Here is a 25,182-nt window from a genome sequence, read left to right on the forward strand (position 1 = left end):
CTTGAAGTACCCGCATGCCACCACTTCCACTCACCACCAGCAGGGGGCGGTAGACTTCAAATCACAACACGTTAACACCACAGAAGAACAAGCTCTCCTCAGTTCCTTTTAGCCGACAGTTTTTCATAGATCCGCAACTATGGAGGAAGCAAAAAACAAAGAGAATAAGCCGTCCGAAAAGACCGATGAGAAGGACAAGGAGAAGGAGAAGGGGCTGAAGTCCTCCGGAAAGGATAAGGGCAAGAAAGAGGAGCAAGAACTGGTAAGTCTGTGGTGTTTTTATAAAAAAACGTGAGCTAACAGACGTTATTTTGCCTTAGTCACTGTCTGCTCTGACAACATGGTTGAGAAGGCCTTGGCCATTTCCATTTCTAAATAAATCAATGACATACTGTTTATAAATGTAATACAATATGTCAATTAAACCGTCCTTAACTTTGAACCGTTATACAATCCCGTTCCGTAAAAGTTGTAAAGACGAACTCGAGCAGTTAGCTTAGCTTTAGCCTAGCCGGTTAGCTAACGTTAGCTTGCTAGTTGTTATCGCTGCTGTCTGTACTGTCATCAACGTTAGCATTGTTGCCTGATGTGCTAGCATAATGCAATTTAGCCGTGTTTAACATTGGGTAGCGCTCTGTATGACACAGCAGCTAACACAAATAAACTCTCACAACCAGAGGTGTAAAGTCACTTAGTAGATTTTAGTTCAATCTTAGTTCATTGGTTTCGTCTACTCCTTTACGACTCTGAGGTAAATGGTGCACTTTTACTCCACTACATTTATGTAATGTATATTTCGATTTTAAATCACATTCAACCCCTAAATAAGACTTTAGTTACTTGAGCAACATTAACAAGCTACTCTGCAGTTTACAAAGTCATTAAAACTTTGATAAACTCATGAATGCATCAATCATTATTAAACATATCATATATTATTCTGAAATGGACCAATCTGCACAATGACTACTTTTACTGTCGCTACTTTCACTATATTTTGATGATAATACTTTTCTACTTTCACTTGAGGAACATTTTGAGGACTTTTACTTTTACTCAAGTACAAGATCTGAGTACTTCTACGTTTACTCAAGTACAAGACCTGAGTACTTCTACTCAATTACAAGATCTGAGTACTTTTACTTTTACTCAAGTACAAGATCTGAGTACTTCTACTTTTACTCAAGTACAAGACCTGAGTACTTCTACTTTTACTCAATTACAAGATCTGAGTACTTTTACTTTTACTCAAGTACAAGATCTGAGTACTTTTACTTTTACTCAAGTACAAGATCTGAGTACTTCTACGTTTACTCAAGTACAAGATCTGAGTACTTCTACGTTTACTGAAGTACAAGACCTGAGTACTTCTACTTTTACTCAAGTACAAGATAAATACAGAGTAAATATCCCACTTCTGTAATTTGTAATAAATAGGTTACTTTAACTTCAACCATTCGCTGTTAAATGTATCTGAAACATTAGAAATGTACTATAGAATTTCTACCTGATTAGCTTCTAAAGCTAGGTAGCTCTTAGATAAATGCATGATCGTCATCTTTGAGTATCAGCTAAGTGGTTGCTGGTGGTTATCATACTGACTTGAATGCCAAATAGTTTACAATCCAGTTCAGAAAGGACCAACACCAGCTGTCAAAATGCTGGAACAATATAGAAAAGTAGTGCCACGTAAACCCAATTTACCACTGTCATCACCACATGATCAACTAGCATCTAAGAGCATCACTCTCATATCACTAAGTCAATGTTTTAATAATTTGGATTAATAACACATTTTATTCCTTCACTTCTTCTTAGTCGGAGGAAGACAAGCAGTTACAGGAGGACCTAGAGATGATGGTGGAGAGATTGGCTGTAAGTATTGTTATTTCTTTCTGATACAACGACCCTTGTGTGTCAGGGTGTAAAAGCGCTAACAGTTCAAACGATTAACTGTATGTATGATTGCAGGAGAAGAACACAGAGCTGCACCACCCTGCTCTGGAGGAGCTGCGCAGACTGATCCGCTCCTCCACCACCTCCATGACCTCCGTACCCAAACCCCTCAAATTCCTGCGCCCGCACTACGGCAAGCTGAAAGAGATCTATGAGGGCATGGCTGCCGGAGAGAACAAGGTGAGGCTCTAAGTGGTGCCGGAAAATTGTGAAATTCATGCATTTCTTGACAACTTTTGAGGTTAATCACCATAGGAAACATATTGCACATAGAGAAACTAGTTTCAAACAATTTACAAACGTTGAAATTCAAACCCTTTTAGACATACAACCAAAATAGTAACACATAGCTAACGGTAGCTCTAAAATTCTCCAGTCAGACAGGTATTCATATCACTTTTATAAATGACCAGCTACATTAGTTATTTAATACTTGGCGAAATCCAGACGGAGAGAATGAGGTGAGTTTTTATATAGGCAAAAGATTGGACATTTAATTAAAACAGAGGTTTCAAACAATTATTAAATTGCAAAAATGTAAGTCTTATCAAAATATAGTTAAACATAGTATCTACACAGTATCTATATAAAATGTACCTGTCAGACAGGTAGTGACCATTACATTGATCAGCTATATTGGCATTATAATTGTTAGCGCAATGTGGTTTCGAAACCAGTTCCGAAATTGAATTTATAGTTTTATAATATAAAGGTCAATGCAAATATTATGTATAAGCTTTAGATACTATGGATGACTGCCCTGGAGAGAGCGCAGAGAAGCGTGTAAGACTGCGACTCCGCCTCCTGCTCTCAACTCCAGTTTGTCATGGATTAAGTCCACAGAGCCCTGAGATGTTTGCCGAAATGAGATCGGCACCTTCCAAAGTAGGATGAATGCCGTCTCTCTTAATCAGACCAGGTTTTCCCCAGAAGGCTGTCCAATTATTTACGAAGCCCACATTGTTTGCTGGGCACCACCAAGACAACCAGCGCTGAAATCATGACATGCGGCTATACATGTCATCATTGATCAGATTGGGGAGGGGACCAGAGAAGATTACGGTGTCCGACATTGACGTCGGTGGTAATGATGTTCGTTTTTACGCCAATCAGAATGCACCAAAGTGAATGTGGCGTCGGTGTGTAGATATGCTAAAACACATTTCTTTTTATAATAGTTATATTTTGGACCTTCTCTTAAAACTTATGTCCTTATGTTGTTTTTGTTGGCACCACCAAACACCAAAGCAAGTTACCTGTATGTGTAAACTTACCTGGCAATACAATTCTGATTCTCATGTTCAAGGTCACCTATTATACAAAATCCTCTTCTTCATGTCTCTTCTACATCAACATGTGTCCCCTCTTCTTCATGTCTCTTCTACATCAACATGTGTCCCCTCTTCTTCATGTCTCTTCTACATCAACATGTGTCCCCTCTTCTTCACGTCTCTTCTACATCAACATGTGTCCCCTCTTCTTCATGTCTCTTCTACATCAACATGTGTCCCCTCTTCTTCATGTCTCTTCTACATCAACATGTGTCCCCTCTTCTTCACGTCTCTTCTACATCAACATGTGTCCCCTCTTCTTCATGTCTCTTCTACATCAACATGTGTCCCCTCTTCTTCATGTCTCTTCTACATCAACATGTGTCCCCTCTTCTCCATGTCTCTTCTACATCAACATGTGTCCCCTCTTCTTCATGTCTCTTCTACATCAACATGTGTCCCCTCTTCTCCATGTCTCTTCTACATCAACATGTGTCCCCTCTTCTTCATGTCTCTTCTACATCAACATGTGTCCCCTCTTCTTCATGTCTCTTCTACATCAACATGTGTCCCCTCTTCTTCATGTCTCTTCTACATCAACATGTGTCCCCTCTTCAGGTAACCCCCCCCCCCCCCCCACCTTCTCACCTGAATCTCCTCCTAGAGCACCATTGAGTTCTTTGTAACCAAACATCTCTCAGAGGGGCGTGGGGAGGGGCTCCTTATTTTCATCTAAAGTAACAGACAGAGAATCAACACTTTGGAAACAGGGCTGAAACAGAGGGGATTATGGGTAATGCTGCAAAGATCTGTTTGGTGTTTCAGCCAATCAGAGACAGGCTCTGTATATATCTGAGACCTGTGAGATATTGATGAACAACAGTATAATAGGGGACCTTTAAGTTTAAACTGTTTGTGTTTGCAGCGTTTCTGTGGAGACGTGGTGTCGGTGCTGGCGATGACCATGAGCGGGGAGAGGGAGTGTCTGAAGTATCGCCTGCTGGGATCCCAGGAGGAGCTGGCCTCGTGGGGACATGAATACGTCCGGTAAGACACGACTCCTCATCTCCAGCTAAGATTGGCTACTGGAGAAGCTGGATTGTATTTGTTGTGTTGAATGGATTCACTGACGAAATCAGTAGGAGACGCTACCCATACAAATACATATTGGTTCTGTTGATAGCTTTCAAATTATTGTATTATTATCTTAAGTGAAAGTGTTTAAATTGTACAAATCATACAAACAGTGGATACCTTTCAAGCTTCAAAACAGTTGCATTTTCAGTTTTTCATAAAGACCTAAGTGTATTGTTTGGAGACAAATACATGTTGTCCACTAAGTATAGCTGTGCAATTATAAATATATATATATTTATAATTGCACAGCTATATATATATATATATATATTTATAATTGCACAGCTATATATATATATATATATATATATATACTGTAATCCACAACCTACTATTGATTCTAGGAAGGAAGGAAAGTAGGAAGGTAGGTAGGTAGGTAGGACTACTAATGATTCCTATAGATATATCCAATTGTTAGAAGCCTAAACTCTAACTGAAAATGTAATTCAGTGAATTGCCCAGCCCTCTATGAACACAGAATGTATGCATTTTGTGTGGCTGATATTGGGAAGAAAGCATTTATGCAGAAGCTGGGCAGGTCATTGGATGTTTACTCGTCTTAAAAACATAACATCTTAATGTATGTGGAGACCATAGTTGACGACAAAACCTTTCCCCTCTGTCTGCTGTCCCCCAGACACTTGTCCGGAGAGGTGGCTAAGGAGTGGCAGGAGGTGGAGGAGAACGACAAAACGCAGCAGGAGACGCTGCTGAAGCTGGTGAAGGAGATCGTTCCCTACAACATGGCCCACAATGCAGAGCACGAGGCCTGCGACCTGCTGATGGAGATCGAGAGGCTGGAGATGCTGGAGGACTACATCGATGAGAACGCTTACGGCAAAGTGTGCCTGTACCTCACCAGGTATGTTGGGAAAACACCTTGTTTTACTTTTTAACTTTAACTGAGTTTATTATTGTTTAACATGTCTTGTTTTATTAGTATACATGGCCTACAGATATTATTTGTTGAATATTTATCTACTCACCTTCGTTGTTTACGCCCCCGAATATATTTGTTGACACCCCTTGGTCTCCCAGTTGCTATATTATGTCTGTTTATGGGGAAGGGGTTGGTGTTGGACCAGTTTAAACCAGTTCAACCACACAGCAGACACACTGAGAAGGAGAGATGTATACTGCAATGGAAAATAAATGGATTCATCTTGACAAAATGGATTATCGGTCTGGATTAGTTGTGCGTTGAAATCACACCCCTGTATGTTGGAAGTGGCTCTAGAAACGTTTTAAGCCACTACAGACATGTTGACTTCTCTCTCCCTCCTCCTCCTCCTCCTCCTCCTCCTCCTCCTCCTCCTCCTCCTCCTCCTCCTCCTCCTCCTCCTCCTCCTCCTCCTCCTCCTCCTCCTCCTCCAGCTGTGTGAGTTACGTTCCCGAGCCGGAGAACTCTGCGCTGCTGAGATCTTCTCTGAACATCTTCAGGAAGTTCAACCGTCACCCAGAAGCCCTGCGCCTCGCCCTGATCCTCAACGACGTGGAGCTGGTGGAGAACATCTTCACCTCCTGCAAAGACATGTAAGAGTTCAGGGGAAAAAGACAACGACTGCAGTTGCTGTATCCCACCTCTTGAGGCATTTTAGAAACATTTCAATAATCACTTGATGGCTAGAAACGAAGGGAATGGTTACATAACAACAAGTAAAAACAGTTGCCATGTTCAGTTAAGAGCATTTAAACCAGGGGTGGGGAACCTCCGACCTCCGGGTCGTGAGACCATTTGGTACGGCCCTCGAGGTCATTTATAAACACTCGCAAAAAATTAAAAATGTAAGAAATCTAGACCGCAAAATAATTAAACAAGCGAGTGCCTGTTTTTCCTGGCCACGGTCAGGGTCCTTGAACACAACACGAGCCTAACGTGTCATTACGTGGTATATGTCTCGTCTGACAGGGATGCAGTTCTGACAATTGCTGTACCCACAAGGAGCCGTACACATGCCGCAGTTTCTGCGTGGCTGTGTCTTTAGTTGAAAGCCCAGTGGCATCTGTTCATCTGTCATACTGATCATACAGTCAATAACTGTGTTGTTATTAGCATCTGGTTAGCTAGCTATGCTAACGGATATAAGAAGCTTTTTCTACAACCAGTGAGGTAAAGGCACATCTTTATATGATCATTATAGTTATACAAAAATAAGAGAATAAAGTAAACGGGTATAAAATACTATATGACAGTAAAAAAGTTGTTATTAATAAAGAAGAACACAGTTTGAAAGGAGAGTGATTTGTAAAATATTCAAAAAGTAAATCTGCTTCCAGTTCTGTTTCATCTGGGTGTTGAGATGTTTCCATAGAGCTCCTAATGTTGCTTTCAAAGTGCACCAGATTGATGCTTTTAACTTCAACATTTAAAAAAACAAATCTAGAGCATGACCCCCCTAGAGGAGGTTAGGTCCCCCCCACTTAAATCATGTCCACATGGATAGGAAACTAAATACATTTGCACACATCTCGTGTCCATATCTTTCTGTTGTGGTGGTCATACCACAACCGTGCATGCATGCGCGAGTCATGGTGAGATATCTGGATTATTAAGAGGTTTGAAAGAAAGGCCAAATGAATGAATTTTAGTATTTTTAAGCAGAGGTCAATAATTTGTACGGCCCTCGGAGGATTTAGAAAAAATTGAAATGGGCCTTGAGAGGAAAAAGGTTCCCCACCCCTGCTTTAAATAATGTGAAGCTATCCTTCAAAGGGGAGAAATCAATACCACTTCCCGATAGTGCTTTTAGTTTTGATCCTATTCTGTATTTATTTGGGTGTAATGCAAGTCCTACTGGGTCAAAGTTGGTCAAACTAAAGCCTATGTTCTGATTGCAGAGTAATCCAGAAGCAGATGGCCTTCATGCTCGGTCGCCACGGCATGTTCCTGGAGCTCAACGAGGACGTGGAGGACTACGAGGACCTGACGGAGATCATGTCCAACGTGCAGCTCAACAGCAACTTCCTGGCTCTGGCCCGAGAGGTAAGAGAGAGAGAGGAAGTCAAAGTCAACTTTATTATCAATCTTTCAGTTTGTGTGTACAGACGGAGAGATCGAAATCCAAATTGAAAAAGTTTACAAATATATGTAAATACACAATCAACAGACACATGTATACATATGCCCACATTAAGATAGAAACACAACAATCAATATATACAAAAATAACAGTCACTTCAATGTCTTTGGGAATGTACATTAGTGCAAGATTGTCCATAGAAGACCCACAACTTTAAGATTCGTTATGAATTCAAGTCAACGGGAATGATGCATGTGGGGAATCGGCTAGATATGAAAATTAATTACAACACCGAGAAAATGTTACATCTTTACACTTTTCAAATGCCATATTAAGGTAATTTATAGGAAGGTAGGTAGATAGTCAGGAAGGAAGGAAAGTAGGTAGGAAGGAAGGAAAGAAAGTAGGTAGGTAGGTAGGAAGGAAGGAAAGAAAGTAGGAAGGTAGATAGATAGTTAGGAAGGAAAGTAGGTAGGTAGGTAGATAGTCAGGAAGGAAGGAAAGTAGGTAGGAAGGAAGGAAAGAAAGTAGGTAGGTAGGAAGGAAGGAAAGAAAGTAGGAAGGTAGATAGATAGTTAGGAAGGAAAGTAGGTAGGTAGGTAGATAGTTAGGAAGGAAGGAAAGTAGGTAGGAAGGAAGGAAAGAAAGTAGGTAGGTAGGAAGGAAGGAAAGAAAGTAGGAAGGTAGATAGATAGTTAGGAAGGAAAGTAGGTAGGTAGGTAGATAGTTAGGAAGGAAAGAAAAATAGCTGAGATGTTACTAGAATATTATTAGACTGTTAAAAAAGAACTTTACCAAATACTTTCTAGCTTCCTTCCTAACGTTGACGTTTAAATTCTTAATCATTGTACGCTGCACAAGTTATTTGAATTTTTAAACGTCTATTTAGTTTAATCTGCACTGATTTGGTTAATCTGAATCATGATAAATAAGGATTGATGGAAGGAGATCTAGGATTACGGCACTGTCACGACTCGGCACATTTCACCTTTCTATTAAACACTCTTCTCTCCCTCCGCAGTTGGACATCATGGAACCAAAAGTCCCCGATGACATCTACAAAACACACCTGGAGAACAACAGTGAGTCCCCCTCTGCAGCGAGTGTTAATGAGATAGCTTAGCATGTTAGATGTAGCTTAGGTCAGTTTGTCATAGTGTGTTTGTTAGTTTCAGTGTATGATCAGCTTTTAACACGCATTTGTTATTTCTAGGGCAAGGTATAACGTTTTAGAAGTCTGCCTCTACATACTACTACAAATCATATGGTGTTTTATGATGTATACTAGGGCTGCACGATATTGACAAACTGACAGTGATATTTTTTCCCCTGCGATATATATTGTGTTTTTTTTAACTATATTTAACCGGATGAAGGATTTGAGTCGCGGACGTCTGGATCTTAACTGGTTGACTCATCATACCTGAAGTCATGATAATGCATGTTGCTTACCCTCAAATAAGGGGGTTCATCTGTGAAGAAGAGAAGAAGCTTTTTGTATCCAAAATAGTTCCAGATGGCAGATGTTGCTTTTCTTTTTGGAAGTAAATCTTCATTCTCTCCAGTATTGTCCTCCCGTGCCTCGCTCATTTTTTACCGGTGTTTTGATGGTCTGCAAACTAGCGGGGCGGGGCCTGCTGTGATCTGATCAAGAATGATTGGTGGTTTGCTGTGCATGCAGAGCCGGCATGTCACTCACTCAAGTACCCCTGACATGAGAGCCGCGCAAGTTTTCCTTTTGTAGCGAGCAGCAAAATAATTGTAACATGACGTGTTTGAGTTAATTCACCGACTTAATATGAAAAAAAGAAATGAAAATTGATAAAATAATAATAAAATCGTACGTCCCTGCGATGTGAATATCGCGGTTATCGCCATGACACGATATATCGTTCAGCCCTAATGTATACCTGTTTTTATTTTGTTCAAATTCAAAGGTTTTATTGTCTAAAGCTACCGTGTAGAAATGGCAATGAAAAGATTCTGACCTGAGCTCCTCCAACAATGCAACATGTATAATAAAATAACAAGTAGTGCAAAACGTCTATTTACATGTCAATAGAATATGATCAGTGTTGGGCAAGTTACTTCCAAAATGTAATGCAGCACATATTAGTTTTTACTGTCTTTTAAGTAATGCGTTACATTACAATATTACTGTCTGAGTTTTACTACTTTTATATTACTTTCACCAAAATAACCGCAAAATAATGGCTAGGTATTTTAAATGCTTAAATGTAGTTTAGTGCAGCAACTGTGTAGACCCTTAAGGCTACTAACAACTTTTATTACAAGGCTTAGTTGAATACTCGATTCTGATTGGTCAATTCAGAACACGTGACACGTTGTTAATACAGTAGTAGGCTACAGACCGCTGTCATGCCGTTGCTAAGGAGGATCAAGAAAGAGAAAGGAAAAGACGGAGCGCTGGACGTCAGATACATGAGCAGGAGAAGGCAGAGAGGAAGTAAACACTAACAGGAACACGGTATGGGCTCTGCAGAGTTTAGGGACTTGTTAGTGGATCAAAAACTGTGAACAGAGTTGGACAGTGCTGACTGCTGACTGCTGCCGTAAAGTTGTTGTTGTCGCAGTTCCAGCCGTTTTTTTCTTAGCGGAAGAAATACGATCATTTTAAGTCAATCAAATAATTTCAATTAATATTGGGAGTGGTTAGTTTGTTTTAGTATCTGGCCGTGTAATAAGTGCAGTAGGGATGCTCCGATCACCAATTTTGGGGCCGATCGCTGGAATCGTTATCGGCCGATCCGATCGAGTGGGCGGGGCCTAAATGGAAGATTTAAACGTCACTTTAAATCTTCCATTTAAAGTGATGTTTAAAACTCAGTTAATGCTCATTCACTGGAGCTTCCACAAATTATTACATTCAAATGATGTACATTATTCAAGTTTACATTCACTTTGGAGAATAACACGGGAGAGATGAGCTCTCTTTTCCTCTCTCTCCTGACAGCCGGTCAGTATCTCACGCAGCTCACTGATCCAGTAATGAGTGACCCGACAGTGAAGAATAAACATATTTAGCTTGTTCCAGAGGTAGATCAAATAGCTAAGTGTGTTAAGTCTAACTCTTGTGTGTTTCGCTCCGCTCACCGGTCCGGCGGGCGGAGCTGCAGGATTTCTGCTTCACGTTGCATTCCGCTATTTTACTGTCTTTTTCGGACACCTTAAAATACTGCCAGACCGGCGAAGCCATTTTGGCGAGCTTGTTTTGCCGCACACAGAGAAAAGTGTCATGTATTTTACGTCATGCGATCGGCATGTTTAGAGAGCACTGAATATTACCCAAATGTCATTAGTAATGCGTTACATTACTGTAACCCTGTTATCCAACACTGATTATAATATGTACAAGAACAGAATATATATTTTTTAAATTAAGACTAAATTAAATACGTTTTTTTGCGTGGATAGCTATTTATTTAAATAACTATATTGCAAGATGACAACAGGAATGTTTATCGAAGCACTTTACAGAGCTCAAGTGTTTAGCCGTCTTATGGCCTCTGGGATGAAACTGTCCCTGAGTCTGGTGGGTTGTTTTGTTCATTGATTGATGTTTTGTTGTTCATTGATTGACGGTCTGTGTGACCTCTGTCTTCCTCTCAGGGTTTGGAGGCAGCGGCTCTCAGGTGGACTCGGCTCGGATGAACCTGGCCTCGTCCTTCGTGAACGGATTCGTCAACGCCGCCTTCGGACAGGACAAGCTGCTCACAGACGACGGAAACAAATGGCTGTACAAGAACAAGGACCACGGTAAGATACACAAATGAGAGAGATGTGTAATTCAAATGCATTTTATTAGATCAGGGGTGACCATTTTGAATCGGCAGTCAAAAAGTATAATGACTTGAGTATAATACACTTCTGCTTGTCTTATATTGTACTAATTAAATATATATGTTCAAATATATTACACTGTATAATGTAATAAAAAAGTTTGGCCCCCCCCCCCCCGTTTGGTTCAGAGACTAAAGGTGTGTTAAATGTCTGCAGGCATGCTGAGCGCTGCAGCCTCTCTGGGTATGATCCTGCTGTGGGACGTGGACGGAGGTCTGACCCAGATCGACAAATATCTCTACTCCTCTGAGGACTACATCAAGGTACAACAACATTCTGTCATTTCATATATGTTCATATTTATTTCGGATACTAGTGCTGTAATATCCTAAAACTGAGCTATTAAAAATGTCCCATGTAAGATCCTTAGATATTTGCATGGCTTCTTTAACATCTTGGCAGTTTCCTGATGAGATGTTATCTACATGCCATCAGTGCAAGAAAGGCAGTGACGTTGATAGGTTCTCAAATTAAGCTTATTATAAACATTTTGAAGGTAGCAGAGTGAAAAACAATGAGAAATCCAGCATTAAACGTCTGTCTTGTTTTCCTTCCACCTCTCTTCCTCTCTTGCAGTCTGGTGCCCTGCTCGCCTGTGGCATCGTAAACTCCGGCGTGAGGAACGAATGTGACCCGGCCCTCGCCCTGCTGTCAGACTACGTCCTGCACAACAGCAACACCATGAGGATAGGAGCCATCTTTGGGTGAGGAGAAACAGCACATGTACCGGGACATGTACTTAATTAGGCAAAGACGTTTTATACAGGGTCTAGAATATAATGCAGTATATGGCTTGTTAGGTGTTCTCTACTCATGGCTATAAAGGAACTACAGCACGGTCACATGACTTCACGTCACCACCGCTAAGCTAAAGGAGGCTAATGTTGGGCTATAAAGGAACTACAGCACGGTCACATGACTTCACGTCACCACCGCTAAGCTAAAGGAGGCTAATGTTGGGCTATAAAGGAACTACAGCATGGTCACATGACTTCACATCACCACCGCTAAGCTAAAGGAGGCTAATGTTGGGCTATAAAGGAACTACAGCACGGTCACATGACTTCACGTCACCACCGCTAAGCTAAAGGCGGCTAATGTTGGGCTATAAAGGAACTACAGCACGGTCACATGACTTCACGTCACCACCGCTAAGCTAAAGGCGGCTAATGTTGGGCTATAAAGGAACTACAGCACGGTCACATGACTTCACGTCACCACCGCTAAGCTAAAGGTGGCTAATGTTGGGCTATAAAGGAACTACAGCACGGTCACATGACTTTACGTCACCACCGCTAAGCTAAAGGAGGCTAATGTTGGGCTTTAAAGGAACTACAGCACGGTCACATGACTTCACGTCACCACCGCTAAGCTAAAGGTGGCTAATGTTGGGCTATAAAGGAACTACAGCACGGTCACATGACTTCACGTCACCACCGCTAAGCTAAAGGTGGCTAATGTTGGGCTATAAAGGAACTACAGCACGGTCACATGACTTCACGTCACCACCGCTAAGCTAAAGGTGGCTAATGTTGGGCTATAAAGGAACTACAGCACGGTCACATGACTTCACGTTACCACCGCTAAGCTAAAGGCGGCTAATGTTCACTGTCATGACATTTAATAGTCTTACTTAGCCACTTGTTAGCATCTGCTGTATTTTAATTCAACAGTGGGGTGTATTACTGGGCATATTTTATGTCGGAAAACAAAAAGTATAAATATTTTTAGCTTGTGTTCCACAGACCTTTATCTCTGACATCTAACCGTAGACCTGGAACCCAGTAATGCTAAAATGCTGACTCATTCCTGCACCCCTCTTTTGCGCAGCGTCTTGATTCTTATCCTCTTGTGTTCAGACTGGGCCTGGCGTACGCCGGCTCCAACAGAGAGGACGTTCTGTCTCTGCTCCTCCCCGTCATGGGAGACTCCAAATCCAGCATGGAGGTACGGATGAGTGATTTATTCTAAGGAGATTTCTCAATCCACGGCACTTTTTTAGGAGTTTTAGAAACATTAAAGTGTGTGTGTTTTTAATCTCCAGGTGGTTGGAGTGACAGCGATTGCGTGCGGGATGATCGCAGTGGGATCCTGTAACGGAGACGTGACCTCCACCATCGTGCAGACCATCATGGAGAAGAGCGAGACCGAGCTGAAGGACACCTACGCTCGCTGGCTGCCTTTAGGCCTGGGACTCAACCACCTGGGTAAGCATGGGCAGGACTCACAATAACAAACTACACAAATACGTCATTCAAAACGGTGTTGGAGAGCTGCAGTGGCAAAGCATTAAAATACAACTAAGCTAACGTATGAGGTGAAGGAGGGAAACATGTCAAAGTGCTTTTCAGCCAATATATGAAGGTTTTTTCCTTTTTTCCATTTAAAGTGGACCTATCATGCTATATTTGAATAATATAGTGTAGGACCTTACCTATATAAGGCATATTTATACTTTTTATTTTTCAAAATACCAAACAGATTATGCATTTTAGCCATTCCTCATTTCGCTCAATTTAACACTGTCTTTGCACGGGCTGATTCTGTGAGAACAGCACCACCTACAGGCCTGGCATATGTACTACAGCGTCTCCAGCGCTTTCGAACGGCAATGTCCGTAGCTGTCTCCTCCTGATTGGTGGAGTTGGCCCAATAGCCGTAGCGCCACTTCTGTGACGTCATAGAAGTGTTCAAATCTGGATCAGTCTGTATCAGATCCGTTGCAGCCCCTTTTTAAGAGATTTGGGTACGGAGGAAAATAGAGAGGGTTGTGTTTTCTGACACTTGGTGAGTTCCCTGGAACACCGGGGACACATTATTCATGTATACAAGACGTACAAAAGCGCATTTTGCATGATAGGTCCCCTTTAATAATATAGTTACTAACATAATAAATAACCAGATATTGTTCAAAACGGTGTTAGATAGCTTAACGACTAAGCTAATGTTGTGTTTTTCTCTGTTCCCTAGGTAAAGGAGAGGCGATTGAGACGACCCTGGCAGCTCTGCAGGTCGTCCCCGAACCTTTCCGCAGCTTTGCCAACACACTAGTGGATATCTGTGCATATGCAGGTACTGTTTTCAATCATTCATTCCCGTCTGTAAAAGCCGACCATATGCAGCTGTACCTTTGCAACATCTGCTGATTTAGCTAGAATGCAAACTTTGGGATATCCATCTAAAATAGTTGTAATGTTAGAAGAGCGAGCCAAACACGTCAGGGCGATATTGAAAAATATAATATCACGATATTTTTCAAGCAGTATCACGATAGACGATATTTATCACGATATTTTTTCATGTCGGTTATTATGGTTATTTTTCAAGTTACTTTACAGGACAAGCACCTACAAGGTAACACACTCAAATAAAAAGGAGTCACAGACCAAAATACCATTTCAAGCTGGTTTTAATTCTGCAGTGAATCCCTGAATGAACAATTCAACAGGAATGTTCATATGGCTTCCTCAGTGTTCAAGTAGGTAGGCCTACACTCTACACAACAAACGTTAACACTGGTTTCTTCACCAAGTAAATGCACTCTCTTGCTAAATAAAATATTCAAGCCACAGTTACTCAGTATAAAAATTCACTTTCTGTTTTAGGCAGCACTAGCAGTGATGTAACATGAATACACATGAAGAGAGTAAAACATAACTAAATAAAACATCAATGAGGAAAAGTCAGTGCCAAACAATTAAAATGTAAACTTTAGACTTGAAGTGCCATCAAAGACTTTAGCATAACTGAACATCTGTTTCAAAAGGGAAAAACAATATAAATACCTTATTGATAAAATAAAATATAAGCCAACAAAATCAACCAAGACAATAAATGAAGTGCAATACTGTCTGAATCCTGACAGCTTGGTTCTTACTAACCGTTATCAGTATGTTGTTACTTCGGCATCATTTTGAAACGTGTATTACAATTAAATCACCGTCAAATAGGTTAATTTTGTGTAGTTGGTTTCCACCACAGTATTTACATGGATATAAGCCCCGCCCCCTCTCCAGCGCGTCCTGTTTGAATGACAGGAGTAAACACAGCTGACAGCCGCGGTGAAACTCCAGCGGTTAGGGTGAGAATATTCACATTGCGTCCGTTGTGAACGCAACATAACACAGTTCAGAAACCACTGTTCTGACGCTTTTAAAGCAACTTCGAGATGTTAACAGTATCAGGGGCACGCAGGCCATGGTGGCCGTAGGACGTACAATTATTTTCGGGGCTTCACGGCCAGACCGACCGTCATGGCCGCCGTGAAAATCCTACCCTGGTGCACGATCACGATAGATATGATATCTCTGAAAAGGCATATCGTGGAGACCTAATATCGTCTCGGCGATATACATCGTCATATCGCCCACCCCTACTTCAGGGTCATCTGGAGAGAAACCCGTCTCAACTTTCTGCTGCAACGTCACTCTGTCAAATAGCATCTTTGAGCATCCTACTGGTCGTTCACAGACTCATCACTCAAACTGTTTTCACTGTGATATCCTTCCTCTCAGGATCTGGTAACGTGCTGAAGGTGCAGCAGCTGCTCCACATCTGCAGTGAGCACTATGAAGCCAAGGAGAAGGAGAAGGAGGAGAAGGAGAAGGAGGACAAGAAGGATAAGAAGGACAAAGACAAGAAGGAGACAGCAGCTGACATGGGCTCCCACCAGGTAAAGTTATTACAATGATTATCAACCGGTTGACCACATCCTCCTCTAACCGCTCTGAAGGGATGGGTGCCGAGCCCCGGTGTTAAAGACCGTGGTGCCGTAAAGCTCCGACGTTATCGGTACTGGAGACATTTAAAACATGTCATGCGTATTATTGCTACATAAACATTATATTGCAGTCTTAGTGTCGCCAACTCCGTTTCTAATACGCAATAAGACTACAAAATGCATCTCTCCCGTCTGTGTGCGAGGGGACGGGCGGTTTACACACACGGCTGCTTCATGCAGCAACACACACACACACACACACACACACACAGAGGAGATGGCGGTGGAGAGAACTCGCTCTGAGGTGGTTAAACTTTACCAGTCTCGATGTGGACAATGCTCGTTGCCTAAAGTGCAGTAAGAGTTTAGCATGTAAGGGCGGGAACACGAGCAATCTGTCGAAACTGGACCGGATCGGGGGGATAGGGCGGTGGTGGCGAAGTCCATAGGGAGTTGGCTTGGCAACTGGAAGGTCACCAGTTCAAGTCCCTGAGCAAGGCACCGTTCCCCACACTGCTCCCCGGGCGCCGTTCAAAATGGCAGCCCACTGCTCCGAACACTAGGATGGGTCAAATGCAGAGAAACCACGAGGGGTTAATAAAAGTCCATCTTAATCGATAAGCGGTATCGATAAAAAGTAGTAGTACCGTTAAAACCTTAAACAATACCCATCCCTACCGCAGAGGGCAACTTATATGTTGTCAGAAATATTACAGTGACTCACTCACCAGACATATTATCACAAAGGTTTATAACATAACTATCAAACACCACATGCAATAGAGGGAAGGTTTGTATTACCCAAATCTAATATGGGACAGGAAACGGTACAGAGCCGTGATCAGCTGGAAAAAGTACGTTTCAAAAGGTTGCTAAAAAGATATTTATGTATTGTAAAGTAGATTTGAACTGTGGCTATGTATGCATTTATTATTATGTACACTTATTTACTTTTGTTTGGCCTTAGGATGGCGATAATTGGATGACCTTTTTAGTTTTCACTTCATTTCACTGTAAATTGCATGAAATTATGAGCTGTGTTAATTTTGTTGTAATAAAGACAAGACAATGTCATGGATGCTTTTAGAATAGATCTTTATTGTCATCATACAAAGTACAGTGACATTTCTTTGGCAACTCTCACTGCAGTATAACGGACACAATTAAATAACAGTGGTAAAAGCAGTAGCGATGACAATGTGCATTTTAACACTTAAACGTTGTCTAAATGTAGCCATCAATATATTTCTAAATAGTAGTGCCGTCTTTGAGGCGTGTTTATGAATGTTCACGGTTGTTTAAGATGTTGTATGTTTTCCTCTCAGGGTGTCGCGGTGCTCGGTATCGCTCTGATCGCTATGGGAGAGGAGATCGGATCAGAAATGGCCCTACGAACATTCGGACATCTGGTCAGTAAAACTGCTCTGGTTGTTTTGTATCCTCGTTATATTTTTGTTGAACCCTAAAAGGACTTCTCTGCAGCACCAGAAATATTCACTAATAGTTACTGTTCTTACTCATCCTCATACTTAATCTTACTCTGATATCATGGAATAAATACCGATGATTTTTGGAGATTGAGAAAAAGTCAGAATTTTTAGGTGATTTTGAGAAAAAGTCAGAATTTTTAGGTGATTTTGAGAAAAAGTCTGAATTTTTAGGTGATTTTGAGAAAAAGTCTGAATTTTTAGGTGATTTTGAGAAAAAGTCTGAATTTTTAGGCGATTTTGAGAAAATGTCAGACTTTTTAGGTGATTTTGAGAAAATGTCAGACTTTTTAGGTGATTTTGAGAAAAAGTCAGACTTTTTAGGTGATTTTGAGTAGATGTCAGATTGAGAAAAAAGCTCAAGCCAATGATGAGTGATTAACATTAAGTATTCAGAAAAAGTCAGAATTTTCAGTTTTTTTGAGAAAAAGTCAGAATTTGAGAAATTCAATTTTTTTTTGGAGATTTTGAGAAAAAGTCAAAAATAAATGAAAGAATTTTCAGATTTTCTGAAAAAAGGCACCAAATGCTCTGTATGTGGACACTGCTCAGGAACTAGTTGATGCTCTGTATGTGGACACTGCTCAGGAACTAGTTGATGCTCTGTATGTGGACACTGCTCAGGAACTAGTTGATGCTCTGTATGTGGACACTGCTCAGGAACTAGTTGATGCTCTGTATGTGGACACTGCTCAGGAACTAGTTGATGCTCTGTATGTGGACACTGCTCAGGAACTAGTTGATGCTCTGTATGTGGACACTGCTCAGGAACTAGTTGATGCTCTGTATGTGGACACTGCTCAGGAACTAGTTGATGCTCTGTATGTGGACACTGCTCAGGAACTAGTTGATGCTCTGTATGTGGACACTGCTCAGGAACTAGTTGATGCTCTGTATGTGGACACTGCTCAGGAACTAGTTGATGCTCTGTATGTGGACACTGCTCAGGAACTAGTTGATGCTCTGTATGTGGACACTGCTCAGGAACTAGTTGATGCTCTGTATGTGGACACTGCTCAGGAACTAGTTGATGCTCTGTATGTGGACACTGCTCAGGAACTAGTTGATGCTCTGTATGTGGACACTGCTCAGGAACTAGTTGATGCTCTGTGTGTGGACACTGCTCAGGAACTAGTTGATGCTCTGTATGTGGACACTGCTCAGGAACTAGTTGATGCTCTGTATGTGGACACTGCTCAGGAACTAGTTGATGCTCTGTATGTGATGACTGCTTCCATTCTGGAGAGGATCACAGACACATGGATCCTGATGTTGAAGCTCAAGCCGGGGACCAGGGATATCGTTCTAACATCTCTCATTTCTCCGTTTGTATCCTCAGCTGCGTTACGGAGAGCCCACCCTCAGGCGGGCGGTCCCTCTCGCCCTGGCTCTCATTTCCGTGTCCAACCCCCGTCTGAACATCTTGGACACCCTCAGCAAGTTTTCCCACGACGCCGACCCCGAGGTGTCGCACAATTCCATCTTTGCCATGGGCATGGTGGGCAGCGGTGAGTCTCCTCACACACATCCCATAGAAACATGTTTAATATGTGTGTGCAACAATACTGAACACTTGGAAGTGTCAGATACTTAGTTCTATATTATAAGGGCTTATGTTATATTCACAGTAGTGTCATGATTTGCACATGAGCTTAATTCGTGTTTTTCTGTTTTATAGGGTCTTATTGTTCTATTAATGGAAACCACTGCATGTTGAGAACTTGTTATATCATGAGGTGGAAATATCATAACGTACTTTCCCGCTCGGGCCACTAAAAATATTGCTTTAAAAAAAAGATATGGTCCTGTGCATATCGTTGACTTTTTTACGATACCGATACTCAACCGATACATATCGTGATACTTTGGAAATGTATCATCCCACAATTACTCCCATGAAGCGCTTTACGGTATAGTTCACATATCAAATGAATATTAAATTCAATTGTGGGACTTCTTGGACCTTTCAGTTCTGAACAAACAAAAATATGAAGAAAACCGATTATGGAATGTCTTTTATAACACATCAGGTGTGCCGCGTGAATAGCACATCTCATCGATGCAAACAGACCGTTATAGCACCGTTCTAATTAATGTTAAACCTGAGATTCCACTAGAGAACAAATAAATAATAGAATAAAGGTCATGAGATCTCGGCATTGCACAAACAAACAAATCTCATCTTTCAAATCAACATTTGCCTTCACTGGTGAGAGAAAACATCACAGACTTTTACCTTTCTAGTATTGAACAAACAATGAAAAATACCTACACCGAAGCCGGTGCAAGGCGCACGATCTGATTGGCTGGCGGATGTCAACAATATGGTGCTCACTCCACAGTGACTCGTTTGTGGAGTTTCACGTCAAAATTGACATCGTAATTTGACGGTTTGGGCCCGAGTTTAAGGATATTACGGCTCCCTTTTAAAATTAAATTAAATGTTTTAAAGTATCGAAACCGGATCTGATTTCGGTACGGTATACCGTAGCCACCAGTAACCGGTATTTTGGGTATGCATCCCTAGTCCTGTGGTATAGGTATTTTGACAAGCAATTTCGTTAAATTGTTTCGTTTTTTAACGCTTCAACAAAGCGTTTCGTGAGGCGGTTGTCGTTGTTGGATGAAAAGCAAACGGCTGTGTTTGCTGCGGTTAAAGGAGAGTGACGGGGAGTATGAGAATCAATGCCGACCTATATGCTGACGAGTGAGTGAAGAGTAGAAAATATAAAGGTATAGAATTTAAGGTTCTAATCTATTACATAGCCATTCCATGTCTAACTCCTGATGACAGGAAGGCAGAAAGCGCATTATACAAATAATATACTCATAATGATAATAGCAGACATTTTTTAACAATGACCACAATATTATAATTTTAATAAACCAAATATGAACAAATGAGGAAGAACTGATGATTCAAATGTTGTAGTAATCACTATGGCAACACATGTGTTCATTTTCTTCATTATCAGTAGATCTGTTGGACGACTGCTCCGGGCCAGTGGTTACGTGGGGGGGGGGCAGTGAGTGCCCGTAGAAACACATTATTTCTATAACGGACCCAAGTGAAGTTTTTTTGCCGGAAATGTATAATACACTGAAAACGTGTTGTCATGTTCAAAGATGCACAACGTCGCCTGTTCTTAAAGTGGCTCGAGTGTCGACTTCCTTAACGAGCTTTAATTTGTTCCATGTCCTCAGGCACAAATAACGCCCGTCTGGCCGCCATGCTGCGGCAGCTGGCTCAGTATCACGCCAAAGACCCAAACAACCTCTTCATGGTTCGACTGGCTCAGGTGGGTGAAGTCACACACACACACACACACACACACACACACACACACACACAGACTTGTCTTTAGGTAGATGTGTTTGTATGAGCTCAGGTCGGTGAAGACACACACACACACACACACACACACACACAGAGTTGTCTTTAGGTAGATGTGTTTGTATGAGCTCAGGTCGGTGAAGACACACACACACACACACACACACACACACACACACACAGAGTTGTCTTTAGGTAGATGTGTTTGTATGAGCTCAGGTCGGTGAAGACACACACACACACACACACACACACAGAGTTGTCTTTAGGTAGATGTGTTTGTATGAGCTCAGGTCGGTGAAGACACACACACACACACACACACACTCACACACACACACTCACACACACACACACACACACACAGAGTTGTCTTTAGGTAGATGTGGTTGTATGAGCTCAGATGGGTGAAGACACAAAACACACACACACACTGTGATCTCTAATTAGATGTGTCTGTATCAGTGTGTGTTAACTCTGCTCTGTCTCCTCAGGGTCTGACTCACCTGGGTAAAGGCACTCTGACTCTGTGTCCGTACCACAGCGACCGGCAGCTCATGAGTCAGGTCGCCGTGGCCGGGCTGCTCACCGTGCTCGTCTCCTTCCTCGACGTCAAGAACAGTGAGTCCTTTCTCCTCCTGATGCCTTTTCCACTTGCATGACATCGATGCTAAGATGTGTTATTTATTACAAAAGACATCAACTGTGTGACATTTCCTTAATACAAATAAATGCATTTAATACACACATAACCCTAATGATAAATGCCATTTCATTAATAGTTATAGGAATTAAAATAAAAATGTTTAATTATAATTATTTTTTTTTATATAATTTTTTTTTTTTAGTTTCATTTCAGTGTTAGCAGCTAAAACAAACATATTTGCTATTTTATGTGTTTAAAATAAATATGAAAGAGACAAGACAGGGGGGGGATTGGGTTAGAAATGTGTGTTTGGAAGGTGGGGATACTGGTGATGGATACACATGACTCAAAAGGGGTGGAGAATTTTTTTGATTGCTTCGCTGCATTAGCTCAGCGGGACTCCACCTTTTAAAAATCTCAGAGATTATGTTATTTCTTCCATCTGACAGATTACCAACTCCTTCCTATTGTGTTTGTTTCATAATGTCTCAACCAAAGCTTGTTTTCCCTCCGTGTTAATATCCCCAAACAAACATATTCACAGATACTGATATGACTCAAAAGGTGTGGAGAAATTTCCACCACAGGCCTCGCACGGCTTAGTACGGGATGGATAGGCCTTGGTAGGCCAGGCTCACTTTATGCTGCGTTTCCATTACAGTTTAGTAGCTGGGGCAGTAACTATAGTAACGCAGTGTAGGCGGAGCCGTGACGTCATCTTCAATGCGAAACACAAAACCAACACAGCCGTTAGCTCTTAGCACTCAGAGCTCACAGCTCCTCATATCTGTTCAGAAACTAGACACAAGTTAAACAAGAACAAACCACAGACTGCCTGTGTCATGGAGAATGCAGTCGCTGGTTTATTTATGTCTGTATAGGCCGTTGTTGTGAGTGTGGACGGTCGGAGCATATATAACGTTAGCTTAGCCAAGCTACATTTAGAAAAGACGCATTTTAAAAGGGTTTTTCTCCTGCCGTCTGTCTGCAGACTTGTCAAAGCATTAATTCATGGTTTTTACTAACCGGTATCAGTATGTTGTTACTTCGGCATCATTTTGAAACGTGGATTACAATTAAATCACGGTCAAATATGTTCATCTTGTTGTAGTTGCCAGCCATTCTCTCTCTAGTTTATTATACTCAGCCCGGTTGTTGGCCCGGAAAGAACCTCGATTTTGGAGAGCCAGAAAAACTGAAAAGGTACCCGCTAGCCGGAACTACGCCAAGTGGAAACGCAACCAAAAACGGGCCGGGCACGCTTAAACCGCGCTGTAGTGGAAATGCGCCATTAGAGATGATGTTGTTTCTTCCATTGGACAGATTACCCTCGCCTTCCTCTTGTGTCGGTTTCATAATGTCTCACCACAGCTTGATTTCCCTCCGTGTTGATATTCTCCCCTCTGTTGTTGTGTGTCGCAGTAATCCTGGGGAAGTCTCACTACATTCTGTACGGCCTGGTTGCAGCCATGCAGCCTCGCATGCTGGTCACCTTCGACGAGGAGCTGCGGCCGCTGCCCGTTTCCGTCAGAGTCGGACAGGTAACGCCTCGGAACATCTGTATACTCACTCTGAAAGAAATGTGTTTAGCTGTACAAACTTTAATCACTCTTACTGGGAATGTATTGGCTTTTATTGTTGAGAAATAGATGCACACAAATAGAATATACACAATTATGATTGAGTTAACTGAGTAATTGTGACCAAGAAAAGTTGATTTGATGTCTGAGGAATCACTTTATTAAAATGGAGGATTTCTGACATCCTGAAGTATGTCTAAACGTTTCACCAGAAGCTTCAAATGGTTTGAGGAAAGTTGATTCATCATTTTAAAACATGTACACGATGAATCACTTCATTCAGATAAAGGATTTTGACATCCAAAATGTAAAAGACAGAACGTTAAAAGCTCAGTTTCAACATTTTAATTGATGCTTGAAATGACAAAATAAGATATTTCGCTGATGGACAAGTTATAAAACATTTCAGGAACTAAACATTCAATAATTCTGGACAACTGGACAACTCCCCGTTTAACATGATTTTTTATGATTCCTTTATCTTAATTAATATTTCTTCTCTCCCCGTCTCCAGGCTGTGGATGTGGTGGGTCAGGCGGGTAAACCCAAAGCCATCACCGGCTTCCAGACCCACACCACCCCGGTGCTTCTGGCCCATGGAGAGAGGGCGGAGCTGGCCACAGAGGAGTATCTCCCCGTCACCCCCATCCTGGAGGGCTTCGTTATCCTCCGCAAGAACCCCAACTATGAAACCTAGACGCCCCGTAAAAAAAAGCCCAAATCTCTCTCGCCTGTTCCTCTGTTTGTAAGGGAAGCCCTCCATGGCTCTTAGCAGTTGTTGTTGACATGTTTACTGTTTTGCTGAAAATATTTAAGGGTGGCTTTTCCCTTTCGTTATCACTATAGCCCACCGTTAGCACATTAAAAAAACATACATAGTGGGGGTCTGGTTAGCCGGATTAAGGAGGGAAATATCCTGATCCACCATCCTCATGTATATGTTAGTAAATTAATAACAACTGCTAAGTCATCATCAACCCCCCCCCCCCCCTTCCTCTACCTATACCCTCAGTCATCTTTTGTAATTAGAGCATTTAAAAGTATGTATTCACCGTTTTGCTTCTGTTTTTATTTTTATTTTGTTTCGGTTTTTGTTACAGTACTGTAAAAGGTTTGAATCAAAAATAATAAAAAACTTGAGACTCACGTCGTGGAAGTGTGATGGCTGTGTTTTATATCGTGCATTAAAGGTGGGGTAGGTAATTCACTTCAGAAACACTTGTTATATTCCATGGAATGCTCTTAACATCCCGATAGCAATGAATATCTGAAGTGCTTTGACAAAAAATCCATAATAAAATCCTCATCTGTGGAAGCCGTGGCGCTTTAAAAAGCACGACCAATCATCTGAGCCGGCTAAAGTAACTGGATGGCCTACCTGCCTGTCAGCCTTCCATCTGGGCACAAACTTATCTCGTGCCCTCATTGGTCATGTGTGCGTTCCTGTGTGTTGGAGGAGGGGCTCTGTGAGGAAGTGGCAGATTTTTTCCGGTTGTGTATTTTCAAATTCTAGCGCACTCGAGCTGGTTTCTCCAAAATTACCTACCCCACCTTTAAGATATGTTCACGTTTTGTTCCCCAAAATAAAATACATTAGTAAATACCCCACTCCTGAATGTCATTAATGTGCAGTGGCGTTTCTAGGTGTACAAAACTGGGGGGGCAGAAAGAGGTCGGGGGAGAGAGAGAGGGGGGGGGGGGGAGAGAGAGAGAGAGGGGGGGGGGGACAGAGAGAGGGAGGAGAGAGAGGGGGGGGGAGGAGAGAGAGAGGGGGAGTGTCAAATTACATACTGAAGACCACAGGAGCAACACTGTGAGCGCATACATTTACGTACACAGCGTGGGGATGTCATAGTAGTATGGAGTAAAGGTCACCATCACAAAGTAATTCTTAACAATAACAACAACCGTAATGCTTTAGCATTAAAACACCATAGACTGTAAATATAAGGAAAACACAGACACTCATCATCGAGGTCACAATATCAATCGATCCAGCAGAGGCAAAACACAGAAGATCAACAAAATATATGACATAAATGAACTTACCAAAGCTGAAGGCTCACTTGAAAAGAAAAGCGGCACGGTGGTGCCTTCCATCTGGGCACAAACTTATCTCGTGCCCTCATTGGTCATGTGTGCGTTCGTGTGTGTTGGAGGAGGGGCTCTG

At 41.8% G+C, this 25,182-nt stretch overlaps 1 protein-coding gene across 1 annotated transcript; it reads left to right on the forward strand.

Annotated features, from left to right (window-relative positions):
* On the forward strand, positions 1 to 24,159 carry psmd2 (proteasome 26S subunit, non-ATPase 2). The gene is made up of 21 exons (XM_034223650.1): positions 1 to 262; positions 1,819 to 1,875; positions 1,972 to 2,136; positions 4,153 to 4,274; positions 5,002 to 5,226; positions 5,739 to 5,897; positions 7,203 to 7,347; positions 8,406 to 8,466; positions 11,015 to 11,161; positions 11,402 to 11,508; positions 11,822 to 11,949; positions 13,105 to 13,192; positions 13,290 to 13,452; positions 14,216 to 14,317; positions 15,760 to 15,917; positions 17,291 to 17,374; positions 18,792 to 18,960; positions 20,657 to 20,751; positions 21,281 to 21,407; positions 22,855 to 22,973; positions 23,527 to 24,159. Exons 1-21 carry the CDS (start codon positions 140 to 142, stop codon positions 23,707 to 23,709), a joined length of 2,727 nt encoding a protein of 908 aa, XP_034079541.1. The 5' UTR covers positions 1 to 139; the 3' UTR covers positions 23,710 to 24,159.
* The last annotated feature ends 1,023 nt before the right edge of the window (positions 24,160 to 25,182 follow it).

This window comes from Gymnodraco acuticeps, unplaced genomic scaffold (genome assembly GCF_902827175.1).
Source record: "Gymnodraco acuticeps unplaced genomic scaffold, fGymAcu1.1, whole genome shotgun sequence".
In the NCBI taxonomy this organism is placed as follows: Eukaryota; Metazoa; Chordata; class Actinopteri; order Perciformes; family Bathydraconidae; genus Gymnodraco; species Gymnodraco acuticeps.